General features: G+C 54.3%; 1 protein-coding gene across 1 annotated transcript in view; it reads left to right on the forward strand.

Annotated features, from left to right (window-relative positions):
* TTC28 (tetratricopeptide repeat domain 28) overlaps positions 1-22,445 on the forward strand; it is a 379,564-nt gene that overhangs the window by 332,288 nt on the left and 24,831 nt on the right. Inside the window, exon 13 of the mRNA XM_036353570.1 lies at positions 13,746-13,886. Within this exon, the coding sequence (XP_036209463.1) occupies positions 13,746-13,886 (141 nt within the window). The remainder of the gene's footprint in view (positions 1-13,745; positions 13,887-22,445) is intronic.

Here is a 22,445-nt window from a genome sequence, read left to right on the forward strand (position 1 = left end):
ACACCTCAGAGGGCACTCTCCCAGGGCCCCATGGAGGGCTGGCTGCAGGACTCCCATTACAGGCAGACACGGTAGGCAGGAGCTTTGCTGTAATACTCTCATTATCCTACACCCTCATTTCTTTTTCGTTTGTTAAAGGGGTCATTTGGCTTTCTAATATAACTTGAATTCATGCAGTTGCAGCAAACAAAATCCTTTAAGACTGACTCAGGCAGGTCTCCCTTTAACAGCGAGTAAAATATATGCCCATACTCTACCCTTCACCTTCATGCTGCTCTCACCCCGCCAGGTGTAAATGCTCCTAAATGATCTGTGGTCTGTACATCATGTATGCAGATGTTCCTCCCAGAAACCTTTCTTGGCTTGTAGTGGACAAGGAAAACGGGCCTCAGGGAGATCTGTGAAGACCATTTCCAGGTATAATAGCCTCTGTTTTGCACAAGAACACAGTCAACTGCAGTGAGAAGGCAGGCAGAGCGTATAGGGAGCCGCCGCCAAGAGGGCTGAGGTCGTATATAAAACCTCTTCCGTGGGCTTCGGGCTTCTCGGTCCTGATTGCCTTTAGGAAACGTGTCCCTGCATCAGGCACTTTGGAGCCCTTGGAGGCTGGAGTAGTGGCCTGAGTTCAAGCCCATCCTGCTGCCTAGTACTGGTGGCGCCTCGGACAGGTCCCTGAACTCCCCGAGTCTCCCCCTAAACATCTTTCACCAAGATGCTAAGAGCCACCTCCTCGCTGTGCTGCAAGGATTGAGCCAGAAGGGCCTTGGCACCCAGTTACTGGCTTCTGTTGTTGTTAATAAAATGTGTCAACTCCATTGCCCTTCGGATTGGAAGTGGGAGGCCCTACAGATAAGAAAGGGACCTCATTCCAGATGCCCAGGAGGAGGCTCAGAGCTGCTCTCACACCACATCCCCTCACAGACATCCCCTCCCATGGTAGGCACACTGCACACACTCCTCTTGTAGACACTCCATCCTCACAAATGCACACACGCACCACTCCACCCTCTGCACACACACTCATGATGAAGTGAAGCAGGGCGTCCGTGAGCCCTAACACGGTCCCCAACCAGGGTGAGGAGAGGAATAGCCACGGTCGGTTCTAGAAAGTGCCATGGATTTGGGACCAGCCTCAGAGGGGTGCAGCATCCTCCAGTGCTCCAGAAATCTGCCCTAAAAGCCCAGCCCTGCTTTAAAAACATTCCTCAACAATCCTCCCTTTCTCTGGTCACCTCACAGGAGGAAAGCTCAAGGTTCTAGGAAGGAAGTAGAAGAAAGGCACTCAGTTTCTGTGCAGGCCCTGCTTGCTCAGAGTGCACGCTTGTTTTTCCAAGGACGGATTTGTTCTCCTGGGAGGGGGACTGAGCCAACCTGTGTGGTGGGCTTTGTGCATGAAAGCATTGCACGGCAGCATTGGTGGTGCCGTGCTGCTGTGGGGGCGAGTCCCCCAGGTGCTGGGGGAGCCCACAGAGGCCCTGGGTAGTCCTTTTGCAGCCACCCAGCCAGCACTGAGCTCTGCCCTGCGTTAGGCCTTGTGAGGACCAGAGATGTGGGAAGGGCCCCCACCTCCACACCTGTCCATGCAGCGAGGGGTTCAGCTGCAAGGCCTCTGTGTCTGAAGTGTGGGAGTTGTCTCCTTGGAGGTGTGCAGAGGAAGGAGAGCTCCATTTTGTCAGAGGGTCAGGGAAGCGTTCTCAGTGGAAGACATCTGAGCTGGATTTGCGGGAGAGCCATCATTCCCATAAGCGTAGGCGGGTCAGGTTGATGTAAGTCCAAGTCGAGGGCAGGGCCAGAGCAAAGCTGGCGGGGGAGGGGGGGAGGGCAGGTATGTTTGTGAACTGGAGGGCGCCCGGGTTTGGGCGGAGCAGGCTGTCTGGGCCGTGTGGGAGGTAGACCAATGGACTGGTGCTGAGTCACAGTCCTGAGCACCACGCGTTTGCCCTCTGTCTCCTAGGACAGCGTCTGCGGCACCCATGCAGGTAACGCCTAATCGGGGCGCTGGTCTTAGGGAGACCAGTCTGACAATGTGTATGTATTTGTTAATGTCACCTCTATCCTTCTGCAGTATCTGTGTCCTCTCCCTAAATACCCCCCTCTGTCATCCCCACCTCGACTCGTCTCAAGTGCCCCTCCTCTGAGAGGACAGGGAGGGTTTTGACTGTGAGTCGCCTCTCCTGCCCCGCACCCATGTGTCTGCGTGTCAGCTCCCCTCCTAGGCTGAATGGCACCCCCATGAAAACATCTCCCACCAGGCTTGAGGCAGGAGAGGTGCCCTTCACTCCTTGCCCAAATTGGTGTGGTGGGGGTGCACTATATCGGGGTAGCTACCTCGTGAGAACTCTCTTCACCCGTCTCCTCACTCCCTTCTCTCTGGGCCCTCTTTGACCGCTGATCTAGCTGGGGAGGCAGAGTCCTGGGACGGGTTCTTGCAGCCATTTCCTGTGTCCGTCTGCATGTGGGGAGCTGGGGAAGGTGCCTGTCCCTTTAATGGCTGACGTCCATGGTGCTGGCACCGCAGTTCAGGTCTCATTTTGACGTGTGTTCCTGTACGCACGTACACAGGCACACCCACGTCCCCACGCAGAACTGTCGCACAGGCTTCCTGGCCACACGTGGGGAGCATGCTCACGGGGTGGGGGGACGCAGTGGCTTCACATTGTCACTTGGCTGCCTTTTGAACCGATTTAAATATTCACATTTATGTTTTACTTCTAGAGTTAAACGAAGGTAAACAAGATTGTCACCATCCTATTTTTTCCTAGTGTTCAGTGTTTTCACCAAGGAAACCACACGTTGCTGCTAAATGCTGGTTTGCCTAAAAAGTCCCACACGCGTAAGAACAACACAACGATGACTTTCATGGCCACCGTCTGCTTTTTACCAGGGGTTCCCGAGGTTCTCATTTAGTGCTCAGAGCAGTTCTGTGTAGTTGGGGACTTTCTCTCCGGGATGTACCTGGGCGTGTGGGGGTGTGTGTCTCTCAGTCTCACACATCACACACGTGTTCACAGAATTGGAAAAGGAGGAGTCATTGAGTGCCTCCCAGGTTCCACGGGGGCTAGACTTCCATCCTTTCATCAGTCCTGTGGCTGTCCCACTTTACATACGAGGCAGTGGTCCCCCAGGATTCAAACGTACGTGTCCCAGACGGCGGTTCTGGCTCTTCCCACTGTAACACACAGGGCCCATAGGGGTCTAACTGGGCTTTGTTGAAGTGACGAAGCCAAACTGATGGCAGAGAAGGTTCCAGAATCATATTATTAGGGGAGCACTCCATTGCCAACAGTTTCTCAGCAAAGATTTCAAAAATAAGAGGCCAAGTAAGGGGGCTTCCGATGGATGACAGTCTTTCTGTCCTCATGCACACTGACTATTGAGCCAGCGGAAGCACAACCTTCTCATTTATTTGATCACTGTGTTTACTGAAGGGAGAAAAGCTAGGGAACACCCCTGCTTCCTCCTCTTCACACTTAAGTACAGACTAGATCATTCCAGGCCATGAGATAAGCAGCGGATTCACAAAATACTTCTGAGTTAAAATGCACAACAGTAATGGATCCCAAAGGCTGGAGGCTTTTTTGATTTGTTTTTAATTCAAATCATCTTAAGGCATTTCAGAAAAGAACTTTTATTATCAGTTTAACAATCATAGCACAGATCAGAGCTGTGTGTGTGTGTGTGTGTGTGTGTGTATAGATTCCTGGCAGGTAAATATAATCATTTGTCTTCAGACCAATAGAAGGCTTGTACTATAAATAACTCTTAGGTAATAGTATTGATTACTGAGAAGCAATTTCTAGAGGGATATACAGGAGGAAGGAATTAAATCTAGTTTCATCTAAATACTCGAGGCCCAGTGCACGGATTCATGCAGGGTTTGTCCGGCCCATCTTGCCTAGTCCCAGTTGGGCCAATCGGGGCTGACCAGGGAGGGACCACGGGAGGTTGGCCGGCTTGGGAGGGACGGGGGAAGGCACCAGGGCGTGTCCGGCTCATCTCGCCCAGTCCCGATCGGACAGATTCCAGCAGCAAGCTAACCTACCAGTGGGAGCATCTGCACCCTGATGGTCAGTGTGCATCATAGCAACTGGTTGAACAGTCAAATGAATGGTTGGACACTTAGCGTATTAGGCTTTTATTATATAGGATAAGCATTTCCAGAGAGACAAGTGAATGGCAATGAGTTTGATTTTGTGATAAGAAACTGATACCCCTTGGACAGTGTGGACAGTGAACGCTGGAGGCGCTGCACGGCTGGGTGGATCTGAACCGGTGGATTTGACTTGGGAGTCTGAGCTTGCTGCACCACATTCCCTCAGTTTGTGAAGGCTGGAATATGATATGGGTGGGCCCCTTGAGAAGGGTTTTCTGGGGAGACAGCCTTCATGTGGTTCTCATGGGTGATTCTAGCACATTTTTCCCTAGTGTGCCGCTCATACTCTTCCTACCCACTGACTTGCTGGCCTACTCCCGTATTGCCCCACAAGTCTGAATGCTACCTGGGCAGCGTGGGCAGCTGTGGCACCGGCTTCTGCATAAGGCCACACAGGTCTCTGAGGATGCCTTTCAACCTTCTCTCCCTCTCCCCCCACAACAATCCTCTCAAAAGAGTGCTTAAACCAAAGAAGGGAATGTTCATAAGGAGGTTATGGGGGTGAGGTGTCCCACAAAGCCCAAGGGCAAGCTGAGAGTGAAAAGGGAGAGCTGTGGCCCTAACCGGTTTGGCTCAGTGGATAGAGCATCAGCCTGCGGACTGAAAGGTACCAGGTTTGATTCCGGTCAAGGACATGTACCTTGATTGCAGGCACATCTCCAGTAGGGGGTGTGCAGGAGGCAGCTGATTGAATTTTCTAACTCTCTATCCCTCTCTCTTCCTCTCTGTAAAAAATCAATAAAATATATTAAAAAAAGAAAAAAGAAGAAAAAGGAGAGCTGTGGGGAGGCCCTGGCCCCACAGGCACTCAGGTTCTGTCACTGTTCAGCCACTTCATGTTGCACCTCCTACTGCAAACCTTCAGTTTGCAAGTGGAGATGCAAAAATGCTCTTTGTGCCCTAGCTGGTTTTGCTCAGTGGATAGAGTGTTGTCCTGCGGACTGCAGGGTCTCAGGTTAGATTCCAGTCAAGGGCACATGCCCTGGTTGTGGGCTCGATTCCCAGTAGGGGGGTGTGCAGGAGGCAGCTGATCAATGATTCTCTCTCATAACTCATGTTTCTATCTCTCTCTCCCTCTCCCTTCCTCTCTGAAATCAATAAAAATATATTAAAACAACAAAATGCTCTTAGTCCCAGAGTGGGAAGTGGCCACCTCAACAGCTCTTCTGCTCACACAAGCCTACAGAGCTGGCCAATCCCAGAATCCCAGTACACAGATTTTTGTGGGAAGGAACCTGTTTGGCCCTGCTTAGGGCAGGTGGTCACCACAGGTCCAATCAGCAGTAGGGGTCATTGTGTATAAATGTGGCACTGGGAACTCGCCCCTGTGACCCTGAGGTTCCGGGAGGCAATTTCTAGAAGTAGAATCTTGACGTTCAAGGCAAATTCCCCAAAGCTGTCTACTACACCGCCGCCTTCTCCCATCCTGAAAACGGAGACCGGTTTCCTGCTTTAAAGCCTCACACTGGCATCTCTGTTTCTTGGGTTCTGGAATAAGTGTTTTTTCCCAGCTGTCGGCAGACTGGCCATGCAAAGCCTAGTGAATGCCCATGGCGCTTGTCATCTGTGCATCTTCATACCTGCAAGACACACATGCTCTGGAATCCTATGGCACAGGCTGTTGGCACAGCCAGACCGGGCCTGTCGCTGTTGGGAAGCCTAAAATGATTACCTAGATGCAAATGCCCTATCTTTTGCTTCCTCAAGTTTCAGCAGTTGTAAAGAGGTTTCTGCTTTGAAAGAAAGGGCATCTTTCTGCTTTTGATCTGATTCTAGCGGGCCTGGGGCTAGTAGTGTAGAATTTTAAGAGTCAACAAGAACAGCAATTTTTCCCAAAAGGAATTATAAGTTTAACATCATTGTAATAAAAATCTCAAGAATTTTTTGTAGCTCTCCAGAAGCTGAGTCTAAAATGTATATGAAAAGGCAAATCAGCTAGACCAGGTAACACGATTCGCACAGAGCGACCCACCGTCCTGTGCACTAGAACACTCTAGCTTCAGGGCTGCAAGTGGTTGGCCTTTGGCAACTAACTGGTTATCAGTGCAAAAGAAGCCTCGAGATGGGGATGGGAGAATAGGCTCAGGGGAGAATGAGTTAGCAAGGGGATGCTGAGACATAAATAAAGTGGGCCTATGTGGAGCTCAGCCGCAGCTGTCAGAGGGATGACGAAGAGTGTGTACTTGGAGAGATCAGGAGGCCGTGCTTGCAAATGAAAGTTCTCTCTGGAGCCTCTTGCCAAGCCCTGTCCCTGAGAATGGGATGAGCTTTGGCACGGCTCCGGGCGCTTGATTCATGGGCTATTTCCATCTCTCTGGGGAAGCTGCATGTGAGCAGCATTTTGGAGCTGCCTGTGATGGCATGATTTATATTCCCCAGAGCAGGAAGGGCTGGACTTCTCCCGGTCTCAGGAGCAGATGCCAGCAGGGCAGGTGGGCACCGTGGGGAAGCAGCTGCCCACCTGCTGGACTCTCGAGGCCCCCCCCCCCCACAGCCCTTTATCTCAGCCCCTCATCAGGATCTGTGCTGCCATCCTGCACTTGGGCCAGCTTGTACAGACTTCATTTTTTCATTTATTTAGGGTAAATAAATTCATTTATTTAGGAATGAAATTGCTGGGTCGATGGCAAATATATATATATGTTATTTTATAAGGAACTGCAAAGTAGTTTCCAGAATAACTATACCTTTTTGCATCCCTACAGTTGACAGTTCCAGTTAATCTGTCTCATCAGCATCTGATATTATCAGCATTTTAAAATTGGACCCATTCACATAGATAGTGTGGTATAGTGTGGTATCTTGTCATGTTTTAATTTGCATTTCTCTAAAGGTTAATGTCAATGAACATTTTTTTCATGTGCTTATCTGCCATCTTATAGTCTGTATGGTGAGATGATTGTTCAAGGCTTATGCTCACTTTTTAAATTGGTTGTATGTTGAGTGTGAAAGTCCTTCATATGTTATGGATACGAGTCCTTCGGCAGTTACATGGTTGGCAAATGTTCTCGCTCAGTCTGTAGCTTGTTTTTTTCTTCTCTTAACAGTGTCCTTCACAGAGCAAACGCTTTTACTTTTTATATTAGTTTTACCAGTTACTTCTTTATGGATAATGCTTCTGGTGGAATGTCTAAGAACAGTCACCCCAGGTCAAAAAGTTTCTCCTATGTGTTCTTCTAAAAGTGTTATAGTGTTACACTTTCATATTTGGATCTGTGATTCATTTTGAGTTAATTATAAGGTGTGAGGTTAAATCTGTGGTTCATTTTACAAGGTTAATTGGTGGGTTATTTTTTTATTTTTTATTTTTTGCATATGGACAAGCCGTTGCTCCTAAGCTATTTATTGAAAAGACTATCCTTTCTCTATTAAATTGTCTTTGCACCTTTGTCAGAAATTAATTGGCCATTTTCAAATGGGTCTACTTTTGGATTCTACTTTGTTCTATTAATCTATATGTCTGTACTTTTATTAAACCACATGATTTTTGTTTCTGTAGTTGTATAGTAAGTCTTAAAAGCTGGCAATGTTGTTCCTCCAACTTCATTCTATTTCTTCTAAATTGTGTTACCTGGTCTAGTTTATTTGCTTTTCATATACATTTTAGATTCAGCTTCTCCATAGCTACACAGAATTCTTGAAATTTTTATTGGAATCATGTTAAACTTATATATCAATTTGGGAAAATTGCTCTTTGTTGAGCCTTAAAGTCCATCATCATGCCCTGGCCACTGCTGCTCAGTGTTTAGAGCATCAGCCTGTGCGCACCAAAGGGTCCCGGGTTCGATTCCGGTCAAGGGCACACGCCTGGGTGCAGGTTCGATCCCTAGCCCCGGTCTGGGGCACTTCTGGGAGGCAACCAACGATGTATCCCTCTCACATCGCTGTTTCTGTCTCCTTCTCCTCCGCTCCCTTCTACTCTCTCTAAAAATCAGTCGGAATGGCGTGAGCTGACGAACTTTCCTCTTCTCCAGGTCAGCACACAGTCGTTCATCGTTAGTTTGCAAGCTTTTATCATGAATCGGTGTTGGATTTTGTCAAATGCTTTTCTACATCAATTGATATAAACAGATATCTTTTTCTTTAGTCTTAATGTGGCAGATTACATTTATTGATTTTTTTCAGTGTTGACCAAGCTTTACATTTCTGGAATAACTACCCCTGTTAATTGTGCTATATAATTCTTTGTATATGTTGCTGAATTCTGGTAATATTTCATTGATGAGTCTTATGTCTATTTTCATTTGATCTGTGGGATGTTGGTCTGTAGGGTCCCCCCACCCCCCGTGTTATCTTTGTCTGCTTTTGGTGTCAGGGTAAAATAGGCCTCAAAAAATGAGTTGAAAAGTGTTCTTTCTTCTAGTACCTGGAAGAGATTGTGTAGAATCAGTATTAGTTCTTTTATAAATGTTAGGTAGAATTTGCCATTGAAACCATCTGGACTAAGAGAGTCTATTTTGGATGGTTTTCAACTATGAATGTAATTCTTTAGCAGTTATAGGACTCTTCATGTTATCTATTTCATTTTGGATGTGGTAGTGGTTTGTGGTTTGTTAGTAATCGTTCCATTTTATCTAAGGTGCTGAATCAATATTTGTAGAGTTGTTTGTGGTCTTTATTATCCTCTTAATTTTTATGGGATCATTCCTGATATTGATATTTTGCCTTCTCTTATTCTTGGTCTGCCTGGCTAGAAGCTTATAAATTTTATTGATTTTTTTTTCAGATAACGAACTTTTTGTTTCATTGATTTTCTTTTTTAAAGATAAGTTTCGCTTTTTTTAGTTTCTTTGATTGCTGCTCTGTTATTTTATTTCCTCTGCCTTGCTTTGATTTATTTTGCTCTATTTTTTCTAATTTCTTAAAGTAGAAGCTTACATTATTTATATCATCTTTCTTTTATTTTATTTAAAAATTTTTAAATTATAGTTTGTGTTCAATAATATTTTGTATTAGTTTAGTTGTACAGCACAGTGGGTAACAGTTATATACTTTACAGAAGTCCCCGATAGTTCCAGTGTCGTCTTTTCTCATGTATTTTATACGGTCGATTGTCTCTAAGGCTTTATCTACATCCCACACACTTTGTGTTGTGTTTTTAGTTCTCTTTAGTTCAGATTCTCTTTCTCATTTCCCTTGAGGCTTTTTCTTTGCTTATTTATTAGAAGTGTATTATTTAGTTTCCAAGTGTTTGGAGATTTTCCTGTTTTTCTTTTTTTACTTTCAACCCTAATTCCATTGTGGGCAGAGAACATATTCTGCATGACTTCAGTGATTTTAAGTTTCTGGTTTGTCTTGTGACCAGAATGGCCCGTCCTGGGGAGTTTTCAGTGTGTGTGTGACAGGACTGTGCACCCTGCCGTTACCCGGTGGAGTGCTCGCTAGGTGTCCGTCTGTCCCGTTGGCTGATGGTTTTGTTCATTTCTGTGTTTTGCTATTTTCTGTCTCTGAGTTCTGTTGACTGCAGACGTCTCTCTAATGTATCCCTTTCTCCTTCCAGGCCCGTCCGTGTTGCCTAGGTGTATTTGAAGCTTCAGGGATATCATTTCCCTTCTGAATACCTTCCTTTAGCAATTATTGTAGAGGAGGTCAGCTGGCAGTTAATTCCCCTAGTTTTGTATTAGTTTTCTATTGCTGAGCATCAACTTACCACACACTTAGCGGCTTAAAACAACTTATACTTTCAGTTTCTCTATTTGCCACCAGTTGCCTGTCTGCCATACTTTAACTGCTAGCTGTCTTTTACCCTCTCCTTTCACTGAGTTTCTCAGGCAAATAAGTTCTTTTTTGGGTAATATTTCTCCTGTCAGTTCCCACTTTTCCACTCTCAGGCTCCCCCCCCCCCCCCCCCGCCCCATCCCCCAAGTCACATATCTGGACTAATGGGATAGCTGGCTCCACCACAGGACAAGCCAGAACCATTGTTGGTGACAAGAGAGACCAAAACATGGTGAGGAATCAGGAAGGTGGGGTTAGAGCTGGGCTAGGAGATGGGAGCTTGGGGCAGAAGAGGGAGCCCGGGGCTTATGGGAAACTTGCCTCACCTGGCATGTTGAGTTCGACCCAGCTCATTAATGTATTAACACAACAATGACTCCCCAGAAAGGGGGTTCTAGCAGGTGTGAGGGGCCAATTAGGCTTCATTGAGCTTGACCCTGGGACTTCAGGGCTGCTTCTGGGCGGATGCTGGTAATAGCCTAAGCCTCCTCCCTGTCCCTGTATAAGTGGCATTCTCCACTTGGGTCCAGTTGACTGTCTCCCAAAGAGCAGCCCTGAGCCTGGGCTGACAGCTCTCAACACCTTCCAAGTTCAAGGCCGTCCCTCTACCATTATCTCACTCTCTCCCCCACTCTTACCCTCTGCTTCAGCTCCACTAGGCTATTCTCTTGGTCTCCAATAGTCCCCACACTGTCTTATCTCCACACCTTTGCTCATAGCATTCTATCTGCCACCGCCACCACCTACCAGTCCTACCTGTCAGAGTTATAGCCTTCACCACTCCTGCTCCTCTCGGATGGACGCGGCTGACTCCAGGAAAGCTTTATGCCTCCCGATCGATCTCGACCTTGGTTGGAGGTTGGTCCCTCCCTGTGCTCCTCCCTAACCTCCTGTTGTCCATGCCCGAGGGCAGGTGTAACTGACTGACTCTCAGCCTCGGTGTGGCAGTGCCACTCAGTAATCTCTGCTGCACGGGAGTGAATGGAGTCCGGCCCGAGGTGATGGGACTAGGTGACACACCGTCTCTAGAAAGTCTCTCAGAGAAATGGTGTGAATCGGGGACCACCGGGCGGGCCCTCTTGGGAGCCCTGCTGGATGCTTGTATTGATGAGGTGTCTTCTGTAAAAGGGAGACTCTCTTATCTGTGACATCGCCTGTTTGTTTTCCCTTCAGTGTGAATACTTTGAAGGGTCAGGAAATAGGAAACAGCCCCCTTAAGCATGAGGTTCAGAGGCGCAGTCCGGCTGACTGCGGGAGTGGAACTGCGAGCTCATGGAGGCCCGTGCCGGTCCAGCCCATTCCTCTCCCCTTTGCGAAGCGCGGAAGGAAGAGCAGATTTCTCTGCGCCAAGCAGGCAGCTGCATTCAGGTGATAAATGCGTCCCCGGACAGAGGCTTGTTGAGTGATATTTACCAGGGTTTCCGTGGAGGGCCCTCCGCTCCCAAGGGAGCATTTCAGGCCTCCAGCCGCTCAGCTGTTGGGTGGACGCCCTGGGGCGGTGGCAGGATGGAAGCATGCGATGTGTTCAGGTGCTCACATGCTTCTTGGTTTCTCTCCCTATGTTCGCCCTCCTCCCTGCCCCAGGCAAACCCGAGCAGATAGACCTGGAGCAGGCGAGAAGCTTAGAGCCTTCAAGTGTGTGTGTAGCGGGTGGGGGCGGGGAGTGAGAAGGGGGGGAGGAAGGAGGGGCGGGGGAGTCAGGGCCAAGACCTCCGCTGGGTTCAGCCCTGGCTCTCCCTCCTGGTGGTCCTTGCCAAGTTCCATGGTTTCTCCAAACCTCAGTCTCCTCAGAAATAAGGTGGAGAGGATAGAGCCACCTCACAGGGTTGTCATACAGATAAAATTAAGTCTGTGTGCAAATACTTTGCACATCATAAAATGTGCTCTGGCATACGTCATCCATTCAGAAGGTCCTCGTGGCATGCCTGCTGCATGCCCAGCATGCCAGGCTGGGCTGGGTTTGAAGGCTTGTTTCCAGGATGTGCGGGTCAGGAAGAAAAGCAGGTCCTGGGGTAAAGGCTGTCCCACATCACACCTCTGTGCTGTCCCTGAACACGCTCCGTTCTCGCACTTTCTAGGCCTGAGCGCTTGGGACCCTTTCCTGGTGGCTGAGTCTGCAAGGAACATGGCTGAGTCGGGACTCTGGTGCCTCATCACCAGGCATGTCAGTGTGGGTCCTCCAGGGAAACAGAGCCAGTAGGACACACACACACACACAGATTCATTAGGAATTGGCTCACAGGCTTATGGCGGCCGAGAAGTCCCAAGGCCTGCAGTTGGCAAGCTAGAGGCCCAGGGGAGCCGATGATGTCAGCTCCAGTCTGAGTCCAAGTCTGCAGGCGGGAGGTGCTCAGTGTCCCGGCTCTTGGACCGTTAGGCAGAGAGGGGTGTCTCTCCTACTCCACCTTTCGTTCCGCTCAGGCCCTCAGTGGATTGGATGCGGCCACCCACATGCGGGGGGCGGGGGGTGGGAGGGGGGCTATTTGCTTTCCTCAGTCCACTGCTCCCAAGGCCAACTCATCCAGAAACACCCTGACAGACACACCCAGAGTAACGCTTGACCACATGTCCACACACCCTGCGCCCAGTCAGGGTGACAGCAGAACGTGCCGTCTCCAGGGTTGACGTTCACATGGAGCATTCAGGCTTACGAGGCAGGTCACGCCAGATCGCATTTGACCCGGTAATGACTCAGCAAGGCCTCGTCACCCCTCTCCGTCGTGTAACCCTGATGTCACAGGTTCAGCAGCCTGGCTGTTTGAAACAGGCCATGTTCATTGTCAGCCTAAATCTCGAGGCAAGAACCTCTTCCCGCTGGGCAGCAGGAAGTCCGCTCCTGTCCAGATCCCCTGCTCCAGCCCGTGAGAGCCGCACGTCGCTGAGTCACCTTCCGCCCCAGTGCCCGGTGCTCTCCACCCTCCCACGCTGGCCCCTGGACAGCAGGACCCTTTAAACAGCCGTCATGTTATCTGTGGACTCAATATTGTCATCGTTTCTGCAGCGTCTGAGTGGAACCGTCACCCCGGGGAGGTGGGGCATCTGCCTCTGCTGAGCCCCCAGGCGCTGCGGGGCGAGGACCCAGCGCCCCTCGGACACGTGCTCCCGTGGCGGCTGGCTGGCCTCACGGGCCACAGTGCACAGCGCTTACGTTTCAGAAGCCTTTTGTCAGTTTACTCGTAACGGTGAGCCAGGCGCTCCTGGGTATCTGTGTTTATTTAAAGGCCATTGTGAGATGTTCTGTTACGTTCTGTCATAGGGGAAATATGAATTTATTAATTCCGATCGGCAGCATTTCTCAAGCCCACATTTCAAACGGTGCTGCTCCCCCTGCCATGGCAGCCACGGGTGTGCACGTCTGGCTCCTCAGCTGGGAGGTGCCTTTTTGGCCTGTGTCTCCCCGGGCCGAGCGTGGTGCCAACACGGGGCAGGTGCTCAGCTGCTATTTCTGGGTGGAATGGGATGGAGCGAGTGCTGGGAGGATTGCCACACGCTCACTCACCTGAGCTCTACCTCGGAAGGGCCCCCTGCGGGCCCACACAGACAAGGCAGGTGGTGCTGTTCCTTCGCAGACAGTTGCCAAGCACCTACTATGTGTCAGGCACTCACCAGACGCAGGGAGGGCAGTACTGGCTCTGGCGCAGCTCCTTCCTGTGGGGAGTGCCCAGCCCAGTGGGGGTGACGGCCAGAAGCACCCCGAGTGCATCCCGAGAAGCATGGACGGAAGAGGGAAGAAGCGGCAGGGATGCCAGGAGGGGGCGCAGGTGACCTGGCACCAGGGGCCCGTTGGGCGGGGCAGTGCCACAGGACCACTTGGTTGACTGCCGTGCTCAGGGCTTCCTCTCTGTGATGGGCTTGCGCTGCACTTTCCCCGCAGGGCCTGTGCCAGCAGCGAGACCGAGAGCGAAGCCGGAGACCTCATGGACCAGCAGTTTGAAGAGATGAACAGTAAGCTCAACTCGGTGACGGACCCCACAGGCTTCCTCCGGATGGTTCGCCGCAACAACCTCTTTAACAGGTGAGAGTGGGCGCTCCCAGCCGGTGCGGGGCGAGGTGCCTTCAGCGATGCTCCTTCCCGCCGCCGGCTTCTGGTCGTGTCCTGCGTTCGCAGAAGCGAGCGTGACCTCCCACAGCCCGTGCTCCTCTGGGCCTCAGTGTCACAGCGGCCCCTCGGGGTCAAGTGAGAAGAGAGCGCGGGCTCGGAGGGACAGTCGGCGTGTGGCTGTGTGGGAGGCGGTTGGCCCGTCTTCACGGAGCCTTGAGCTGACTTCCTGACTACCAGGTGGAGGCGGAGTAGCATGGCACACTTCCCTGCCAGCTGGTGCCTGTAACTCTGGGGCTGGCACCTGTGTTGACCCCCTGGCCTGAGGTTGACGGGGCCAAGGAGAGTGGGGAAGCCGGCACTGCTGGAGGGGGCGCTGGTCCAGACCCAGGCCCACCTGTCTGCCCCGAGGCCCCATCCCCATCACTTGATCAAATAGGTTTTAGTGGTTTTGAGAAGAGTTGATGTTGGAATTGCCACCAGCACACCCTGCATCTTTTCATCAGGGGTGATGGCTGAGCTGTGTCCAGAAAAACGGGCAGGCAGTTGGGGTTGAGAGGCACCTCTTCTACTGCATTTGGTTGCCTGGCAACAACCGGGGAGTCACATTGAGGTAGACCTTTCCAGAAGGGCACCTGGGCTCTGGGGTCTCTGCCACGTCCCAAGGGCCTGACTCAAAGGGCAGCAGGGTGAGCTGGACTCAGGAGGGAGGTGCTGTGCTCTGGGAGGCAGCCTCTGCCGGGCGCCTGCTGTGCGGGGCAGTGCGTGCCCGCCTGTCCCTGCCCCAGGCCTGGGTTCCTCTCGGTATGTGCTGTCAGGGGGAGCTGGGTGGGACGGGAGCCAAGGGCCAGGGATGTAGGAACTGGCAGCTTGGCTGAGAGGAGACCAAAACTGTGAGCTGGTTCACCGCATTCCTCCTCCCTCCGTCCCCCGTTAGCAGGTGTCCCCACAGCCTTCAGTTCTGTGGAGGGAGACGGTCACGGGGAGGCCTGGGCTCACACCGTCCTAGGCCAGCTTCTCAGCCCGGGAGGCAGGTGGTTCTCGCTCTGCCGGGTGACGTCCGTGGTTGTAAACTAGAGCGGGGACAGCTCAGGGCTCAGGGTCGGGCCTTGCCGTGTGCCGGCTGTGGGACGGGGGGCAGGTGATTTCACCCGGGAGCCTCACTTTCCTCGTCGCTGAAATGGGGACACGCTTCCTGCTTTGCAGTGTTCCTTTAACGTGGGAAGTAAAGGAGTTAATATCCAAATAACACACTGACCGGCTGCCTGAGGCATAGGCGGCACCGCACACCTGTGGCTTCCTGCCGTTGGCATAGTGGGAAGGACACTGCTAACGTTGAATTCTTAGGGTAACGTGGGTGGATAGACGGAGAGGGTGAAATCTGTATGCACTTGTGCAGCAGGTGCTGGCCACCGTGGGCTGTGGCCTCACCTGCCCTTCCTTGTCCTGTCCCACCTCATGTCCTTTATGTGGGTCCCAAAGGCAGGCCCTCGTGTCCCTGGCCGACCTGGTCACAGGTGCGCTGGCTGTCAGGAGGGTCAAACCAGGTGCACCTGGGACCCTGCTGCAACCTGGGTGGGACGGGGTGTGAATTTTGCATCATGTAGTTGTTCCTTTCGGGAAAACAGCTGTCCTTCTGAGCACACACTGTGCATTCATTTATTGGTTCATTTAAACAATGTCAGCTGTGCCCGCAGCCAGGCTGAGGACTGGGCCACCCCGAGGCTGGGTGGGGAGCAGCCAGGGCTCCCTGTCCGACTGCTTGGCCCCCGGCTCCCCCCGCAGAGCCTCACACGGCTCAGGCCGCAGGCCTGCCCTCAGGACAGAGAAAGGTTCGGAAGTGGCATCTGCAGGCCCTTCCAGTCTTGACCTTCTGAGGGCAGATTGGAGAAGGGACGTGGCCTGCATGCTTTCAGCTTCAACATAGCGAGCGGTAAGGCCCAGGACAGGTCCCACACTGTGTGCTCCCAACACTTCCTGACAAGCCCAGGAAGGGGAGGGGGCCCCTCTGGCCTCCATTCAAGGGGAGCAGAGCTACTGAGGGAACCACAGAGGCAGAATCATCCTTGTCAGTCAGAATGGTGCGGGTCCTGGCGAACTTCCGGCCAGGCTTGCTTCTCACAGCTGAGGGATGCAGGCCAGGGAGGGTGGAGACCGCCCAGAAGCAGGTGCTAGTACTGGGCTCAGGTTGTGCCTCCCAGCTGCCGTCTGCCTGCGCCTGCCACCGTGAGGCCTGCCCTGTGTCTCCCCCGCCCCTCTGGGGCCCCTCTCGGTCCCTTCCATGTCCAGGGAGCTCTGCTCCGAGGCGCTGCTTTGCCACCGACCAGGACGGCTAGCTAGGCAGCGGCTTTCCTGCCGGCGCCTGGTATTGACTGGCCGACAAAGCCTCGTCCCTGAGCCCGCAGAGGTGAGGCGGAAGCAGCGTGTGCGCAGGGCCCTGCACGCAGGAGCAGCCCAGCTCCCTCTGCGGGCTCTCCAGCTCCGTGATTCATGGGTTCCGTAGCCCTTTTGTTCCGGGCGGTTTGCTGGACTGGTTTGGCGCTGAGGCTGCCGAGCTGATGCGAGTCAAGTGAGCCTTGGCTTTAGATTTCCCTCTCGCCACATAGACTTGGTCTCTGTCCTGCCTTTGCTTTTGAGTCTCTGCAGCCACTATTTTTTTCTTGTCTGTGCACTTGGGCAGAAAACACACGTGCATGTCGAGCCCTGGGCAGGTACCATTAGTGAGGAAAACGAGGCTTCTTCTCTTGTTTAGACCGTGGGCCATGGCTGCGCCCCACGGCAGAGCAGCAGCCTCAGAAAGGCCTGTCTCTCTCATCCCTGCACACGCTTTGAAAGGAATGCCGAGGGTGAAAGGCCAGTGTTTGAGTGTGTGTGTGTGTGTGTGTGTGTGTGTGTGTGGTGCCTGCCGCCAGGGCCACACTGGAGCAGCTGTGTGATGCCACCAAAGTCCACTGTAGGCCAGGAGGCCTGGACCCACGGTGTCTGTACCCTGTAGTCCGAGGTCGGGGCATTTTTCTGGGTGAGGCACAGAGTGGAGGCGAGAAACTGTGGGCTCCAGGGCCAGACAGACCTGGATTTGAAACCTGGCTCTACCTTTTATTAGTTAGTGGGTAACCTTGATCCTTTAATTTTTTCATCTGGAAAATGGGGGTAAAGATGCCTGTGGGTGAGTTGTTACGAGGATGCAGTAAATGTGATGAATAGACAGACCCTGCTGTGTAGTAAGGAGTTTCTTTCTCTTCCCGCTTGGGTCTGAGGTTTTGATGGCACCAAAGTCGGTGATTCAGCCACTTTTTGAATCAAATCTTTACCCCAAAACCTGATTGAATAGCTTGATGCTTCCTCCCCTTACAACCTCTCTCTGGCCGCCAGATACCAGAAAGCCTTTGAATAAATGCAGACTGATGATCCGATTGTATATCAGTTACAGCCACAGCCCTGGCTTGAGCCTTGAGGTTCCGTACTCCGTTCTGGCTGGTGTCCTGCCAGGCCCGTCCTCTGCTCTCTGTTGGTGGCCCTGAGGCTCCAGGCCAAGGTTCTGTCTGCTCTCCTGTTAGCCCAACAAGAGGGCGGAGTGTCCTCTCCAACCCTGACCCGGGCCAGCCCTCATGGTGGCGATTCTGGGCAGGGGCCTTCCCCACCAACAGCAGCCACATGGGTGGGTCCAGTCACTGTCCTCCTCAGGGACCCCTGGCCACTTGAAAGTGAACGTGTGTGATAGAGGCATCCTGAGAAGCGAGGAGCCCTGCGCCTGAGCAGAGGAGGGAATGGTGCTGAGTCAAGGCAGCCACACCTACAGTGAGCTCACCACCACCGCCTTCCTCCTTCCTGCCCTGCCCAGCCTGGAAACGGGTGCTCTGTGCAGTGTCTGTCACCCTGTGGGACGGGGCAGAGGTCACAGCAGCTCTGGCTCCGGGCTCCCCGGAGAACAGGGCCCCAGGCTGTGGGCTTCCTGCTGTCTGACTGCTTCGAGGAGCAGGGCCTGCCCGACCTCGTGGCCTTAGGTGAGCTGCTTCACCGAGTCCTGTTTTCTCACCTGTCACAGCGGAGGGGCAGGGGGACCTTGTGGAAAGGACTCCAGTGATGCACACACGTCACAGCCTAGACCTGGCCCACCCCAGGAGATCCTGTGTCGAGTAGTTCCCCCTGTCCCCTCCCTTACGGTAGTCGGAAAGATGCCGTGGCCAGATGTGCCGAGGTGAGTGTCCTGGCCGGCGTGTCCCGCAGCCCTGCGTCCACACGGGACCCGTGTGCCTGGTGGGGAAGTGAGGTCAGGAGGACAGGACACGGGAAAGAGGGGCCTCGGCTCTCGCGCCTGTGTTCAAGCATTAAGGTCACGTACATGCAGGCTCGCAGCAGCCTCAGGCCTGGCTGGGGCCTCAGGAGGCCTGAGCTCCCTGCGACCATGCAGACATCCTGGGCCTCCCCTCCGGGAGCCCTGCCTGGAGGCCGGAGCAGCTGACGTGTGCCCAGACACGGCAGTTCCGACGGAGACTTCCAGCCCGCGTCCCGCAGGCGCCCCGGGCGTCCCCTCCACAGGCTGTCACACCCGCAGGCACTCCAGTCCCCGACATGGTTGCATGCGGGCGGCACTAGCGTGTGCGCACACGAGTGAGGCCAGCACAGGGTCCCTGCAGGCCCAGCCCGGCTATAAATCCCCTGCCTGGGCAATGGAGCTCTTCATCCCTGAGGAGATTCATGAGCAGTGAGTGCTGCCCGGCCGCCTGGTGTTTGTCGTCATCCCAGAGACATCCACTGCACCCTGACGCCCTGCTCGCAGCGCTTCACATATCATCTCAGAGCGCGGCATCTGCACGCGCAGGGACCGGCCCTCCCCCTCCCTGCCCGCCCTGCTCCCTGGACGCGAGCTCGCTCCCTCTCCTTTCCCGTCACCACACAGATGGCATGCAGTGGAGAAAATGAATGTTTCTGCAGAAGTAGATTAATAAACATCATCTGAGGAGTGAGTTAATGAAGACAATGTGGTGTGAGAAAACGCCGAGAGCTAGGCTGTCAATTAGCGGGACGGTTCCTGGCAGTAAATGGACAGGCCTGGAGGAAAGCGAGCCAGTGCCACCTGCTGGAGCCGTGCGGTGGTGCAGCTGTGAGTCTGAGCCGGCTTCCTTCGTGACGGACCGGACCGCAGCACCAGGCAGAGGCGCCTCCGTCAGCTCCCCCCTTAGACCCAGCAGCCAGGAGACCAGGGTCGGAGGCTCGTGCAGGCCTACAGGTTGCTCAGTGTGTCCTGAAGGTTGACAAGGCTCAGTGAAAACCGCTCCCCTGCCAGGGGGGAGGCCTGACCTGTCACCTTGTCCACGTCTCTTGCCCTCTCTGCACCTCGGTTCCTTAAACAGAAAGAAGGAGCAGCCCTGCTTCGTAGGCCCTGAGCGGGGGACGTGGATGTGACAGGCTGAGCTGGTGCCTAAATGGGAGCACAGCCCCTCCTGCACCTCACCCTCCGCCAGGTGGGGGCGTTTCCAACCACCCAGGCGCCCAGTGTGAGAAGTAGAGGCGCCCTTCTCTCCTCTGAGTCCAGGAGCAGCCCGCCAGGCTGGAAGGCCCTGCAGAATTCAGAGCAGAACTACAGCAGTCCCCTCACAGGCCCCGACCCGGCCCCCTGGGTGCACCAGGCCGTGGGACCGTGCTGGGAAGGGGACAGGTGTGCTTGCAAGACCAGCAGGGAGCAGGTCGTCCACACACCTGTCCACACCTCTGCCAGCCAGAGGCTTAGAGCTCGGAGGACCCATTGCCATTCAGCTGGGACCGAGCTCTGACCACAGGGCGCATCCGCGGTGCCAGCTCTCACGGTGGGCACAGGAGGCTGCAGGGCTTCGGGCTGTGAGCTGTGGCAGTGCCCTGTCAGTCAGCAGAGGGGTTGAAAGAGCCACCATGTTTGATAGCTTCCTAAGTGGAGTATATTTTTTGTTTTTTAAAACTAGAAGAGATCTACAGGACTTTAGTTCAATCCCTTTCTTATAAGCAGGAAAAAGGGGTAGAACAGGGACCAGCCTCGCTGGAGCCACATGGCCAGCGAGTCCGTGTTGTCTGTGACGTTCGCAGGCTCAGGGCTGAGTGGACAGCGTGGCTGCTGTGAGTGATTGAACGTCTCTGGCGGATCTCTAGGCCGACGGCCTCGCACGACAGGCCACTCGGGCAGGAACGGCACGGGGAAGAGGCTCTGGGACTGCAGTCTGCTCAGTGGCTGTGGCACCTAATCCTCGGGGGGGAGGACACGGCCCCCTCCGGCCACCATGGCCAGTGCAGGGCGGTCCTGCTCCCGGGTCCCGGCCCAAGACCCTCTCCACACCTGCCCCTCAGGCAGGCTCCGGGGCCCTGGGCCCCCTCCGTTGCTCTTGGCCTTGGTTTCCTGCCCCCACAGCTCTCAGCCCCCGATCTGTGGTCCTGGGACAGGTCTCCCGTGTGCACCCACCTGCTGCTGGTGTCAAGGCAGAGGAAGCGTCGGGGCTGCCCTGCGGAGAAATGAAGGCAGGTCCTGCCGACAAACGGCAGCGAAGGTGGGGGCTCAGCCGGGAGGCGGGCAGGGAGCCGCTGCCCAAGGCTGGGGCTGCTCAGAACAGATGCCTCCAGCTCAGGGGAAAGAGTCCTGACGAAAAAGTCTTTGTTCTAAATTATTGTTTCAGATTGGCTGGCTGTGTGTGCTTATTTGTTGTTTTTAACCGGCAGCTGAGCATTTTGGGGGTTTTGTTTACATTGAGGAGGACATCTCTAGGGCTGGTGCCTACCACTGAAGAGGCACTGAATGTGGCTGGGTTCGTGTTGGGCCCTTTGAGATGCTTCTGGAGCTTCAGTAAAAAGACACCATGGCCCCAGCCCTTCTCTGCCCTCCGCCAGGCCTGTCCTCCTCACTCCCCCATCGGCTAAGACTCCCACCTCCTTTTGGGTCTGGACGCTTTGCAGTCTCTCTCTCCAGTCCTGACTCTGCCTGTGGCTGCATGTCTCTTTTCGGCAGAAGCAGCAAGCGGCCCAGAGGGTAGATGACTTGCCCCAGGGAGGGCCTGGTGGGTCGGGCATGTGGTTCCGATATTTCAGAGTAAGTCGTGTGCGTCAGCTGGAGGGAGTGCCCTGTCTTCCCTGCACAGCTTGGACTCCTGTACCCAGAGAGCAGCTCAGAGCTGGAGGGGGTATGGTGGGGGGTGGGTGCTATAGGGCTGTGGTCTCTTCCTCCACCTTTTTAGTTCAGAGCCTTGGGGTTCATGGAGCAACCCCGTCTGTCGCCGTGAGGACCTACGGCCACAGCCATTGTCCAGGGACACGGATGTCTGTGGCTTATTAACCAGACTCGGGTCCGTGAGTCCAGGCAGACACATGTCTGGGGCATGAAATGAAAGGTGCACAAGGGAGGGCGCCGGGCGGCCCTGCTGCTGCCCCGTTGGGCTGTCCCGATGGCAGCGCGGGCTCTAGGCTGAGGTCCGTCCGCCAGGAATGTGCGCGTACAGTGCGTGTCCCCAGCCTCCCTCCGAGCCGCCTGCTGCGGCCCCCAGGGCGATCGGCGCTTCCCGCTCTGATGGCAGAGACAGGCCGCGGTCGCTTATGATTACGTTTCCTCCGTGAGGGAGCAGCTCTCGCCCCCAAGTCCTTGGCTCTTCCTTCCCTGGCAGCGAGCAGGGGGGCTGAGCGAGGGGGTCCCAGCCTGGCTGTTCATAACCCTAGAATCGAGGTCCGGGGGACACTGAGAACATGGAGCAGGTGGGGCAAGACGGGGTGGAGGCCAAAGGTGGAAAACAGACTCTTCAACCTTCTCCTGTGACACCGTGACCCCCGGCCCAGCCCAGGAGGGAAACGCCTTCTGGTTTCCTCTCAGGTGACAACGCGGGGTTGTCAGCCCAGGGACTTCCCAGAGCTCAGCAGTGCCTGTGAGAGCTGGTGTCCACCCTCTGGGGTCCCCGAGGACTCACCAGAAACCCCCACACCGTGCCGGCTAAGAGACCACAGGCTGCCTCCCTGCAGAAACTCACCAGGGCCTGTCCGGAGGCCACGCCAGCCAGGCTGTGGGGCAGCCCGGGCCTTGCCCTGGAAAAGGGTTTGTTTTTCCTGCTGCTGCCTCCTCCGCTCCCCTCGGGGTTGGCCTCTGCGGGGCCTGGCAGGCAGCTGGCGCTCAGGAAGCAGTTTCTAAGGGAACGGACGGATGTGCTCTTCTGTGTGGGGCTGAGACCTGGGGCCCCTGGGATTGAAAACGCCCGTATCCGCCAACAGCGGAACATGGAAAACGGCAAACAAAGCCCTGCAGCCAGTGCCCGCTGCTCCGGGGTATTCCCGGGGCCCCCCTGCTGTGGGCGGGGCCTCGGCCCGTGCCTGCCGGGCTCACGGGGCTGCCCAGGGCCGAGGTTGGGGCCCCCTTGCTCCTGGTCCTGCCCGAGCCTCCTGCCCGCAGGTTGGGTGGCCCTGGGACACTGTCCTCCCGCAGCGTGGTGGCTGCTGCTGATTCTCATGGCCCTCACGTTGGCCTGCACACAGTCCCGCCACGCGAGGATGTGATTACCCCTTTGACCAGCACTTCGGGACACTCGATCAGGA

The sequence above is a fragment of the Myotis myotis genome, unplaced genomic scaffold (genome assembly GCF_014108235.1).
Source record: "Myotis myotis isolate mMyoMyo1 unplaced genomic scaffold, mMyoMyo1.p scaffold_m19_p_20, whole genome shotgun sequence".
Taxonomy (NCBI): Eukaryota; Metazoa; Chordata; class Mammalia; order Chiroptera; family Vespertilionidae; genus Myotis; species Myotis myotis.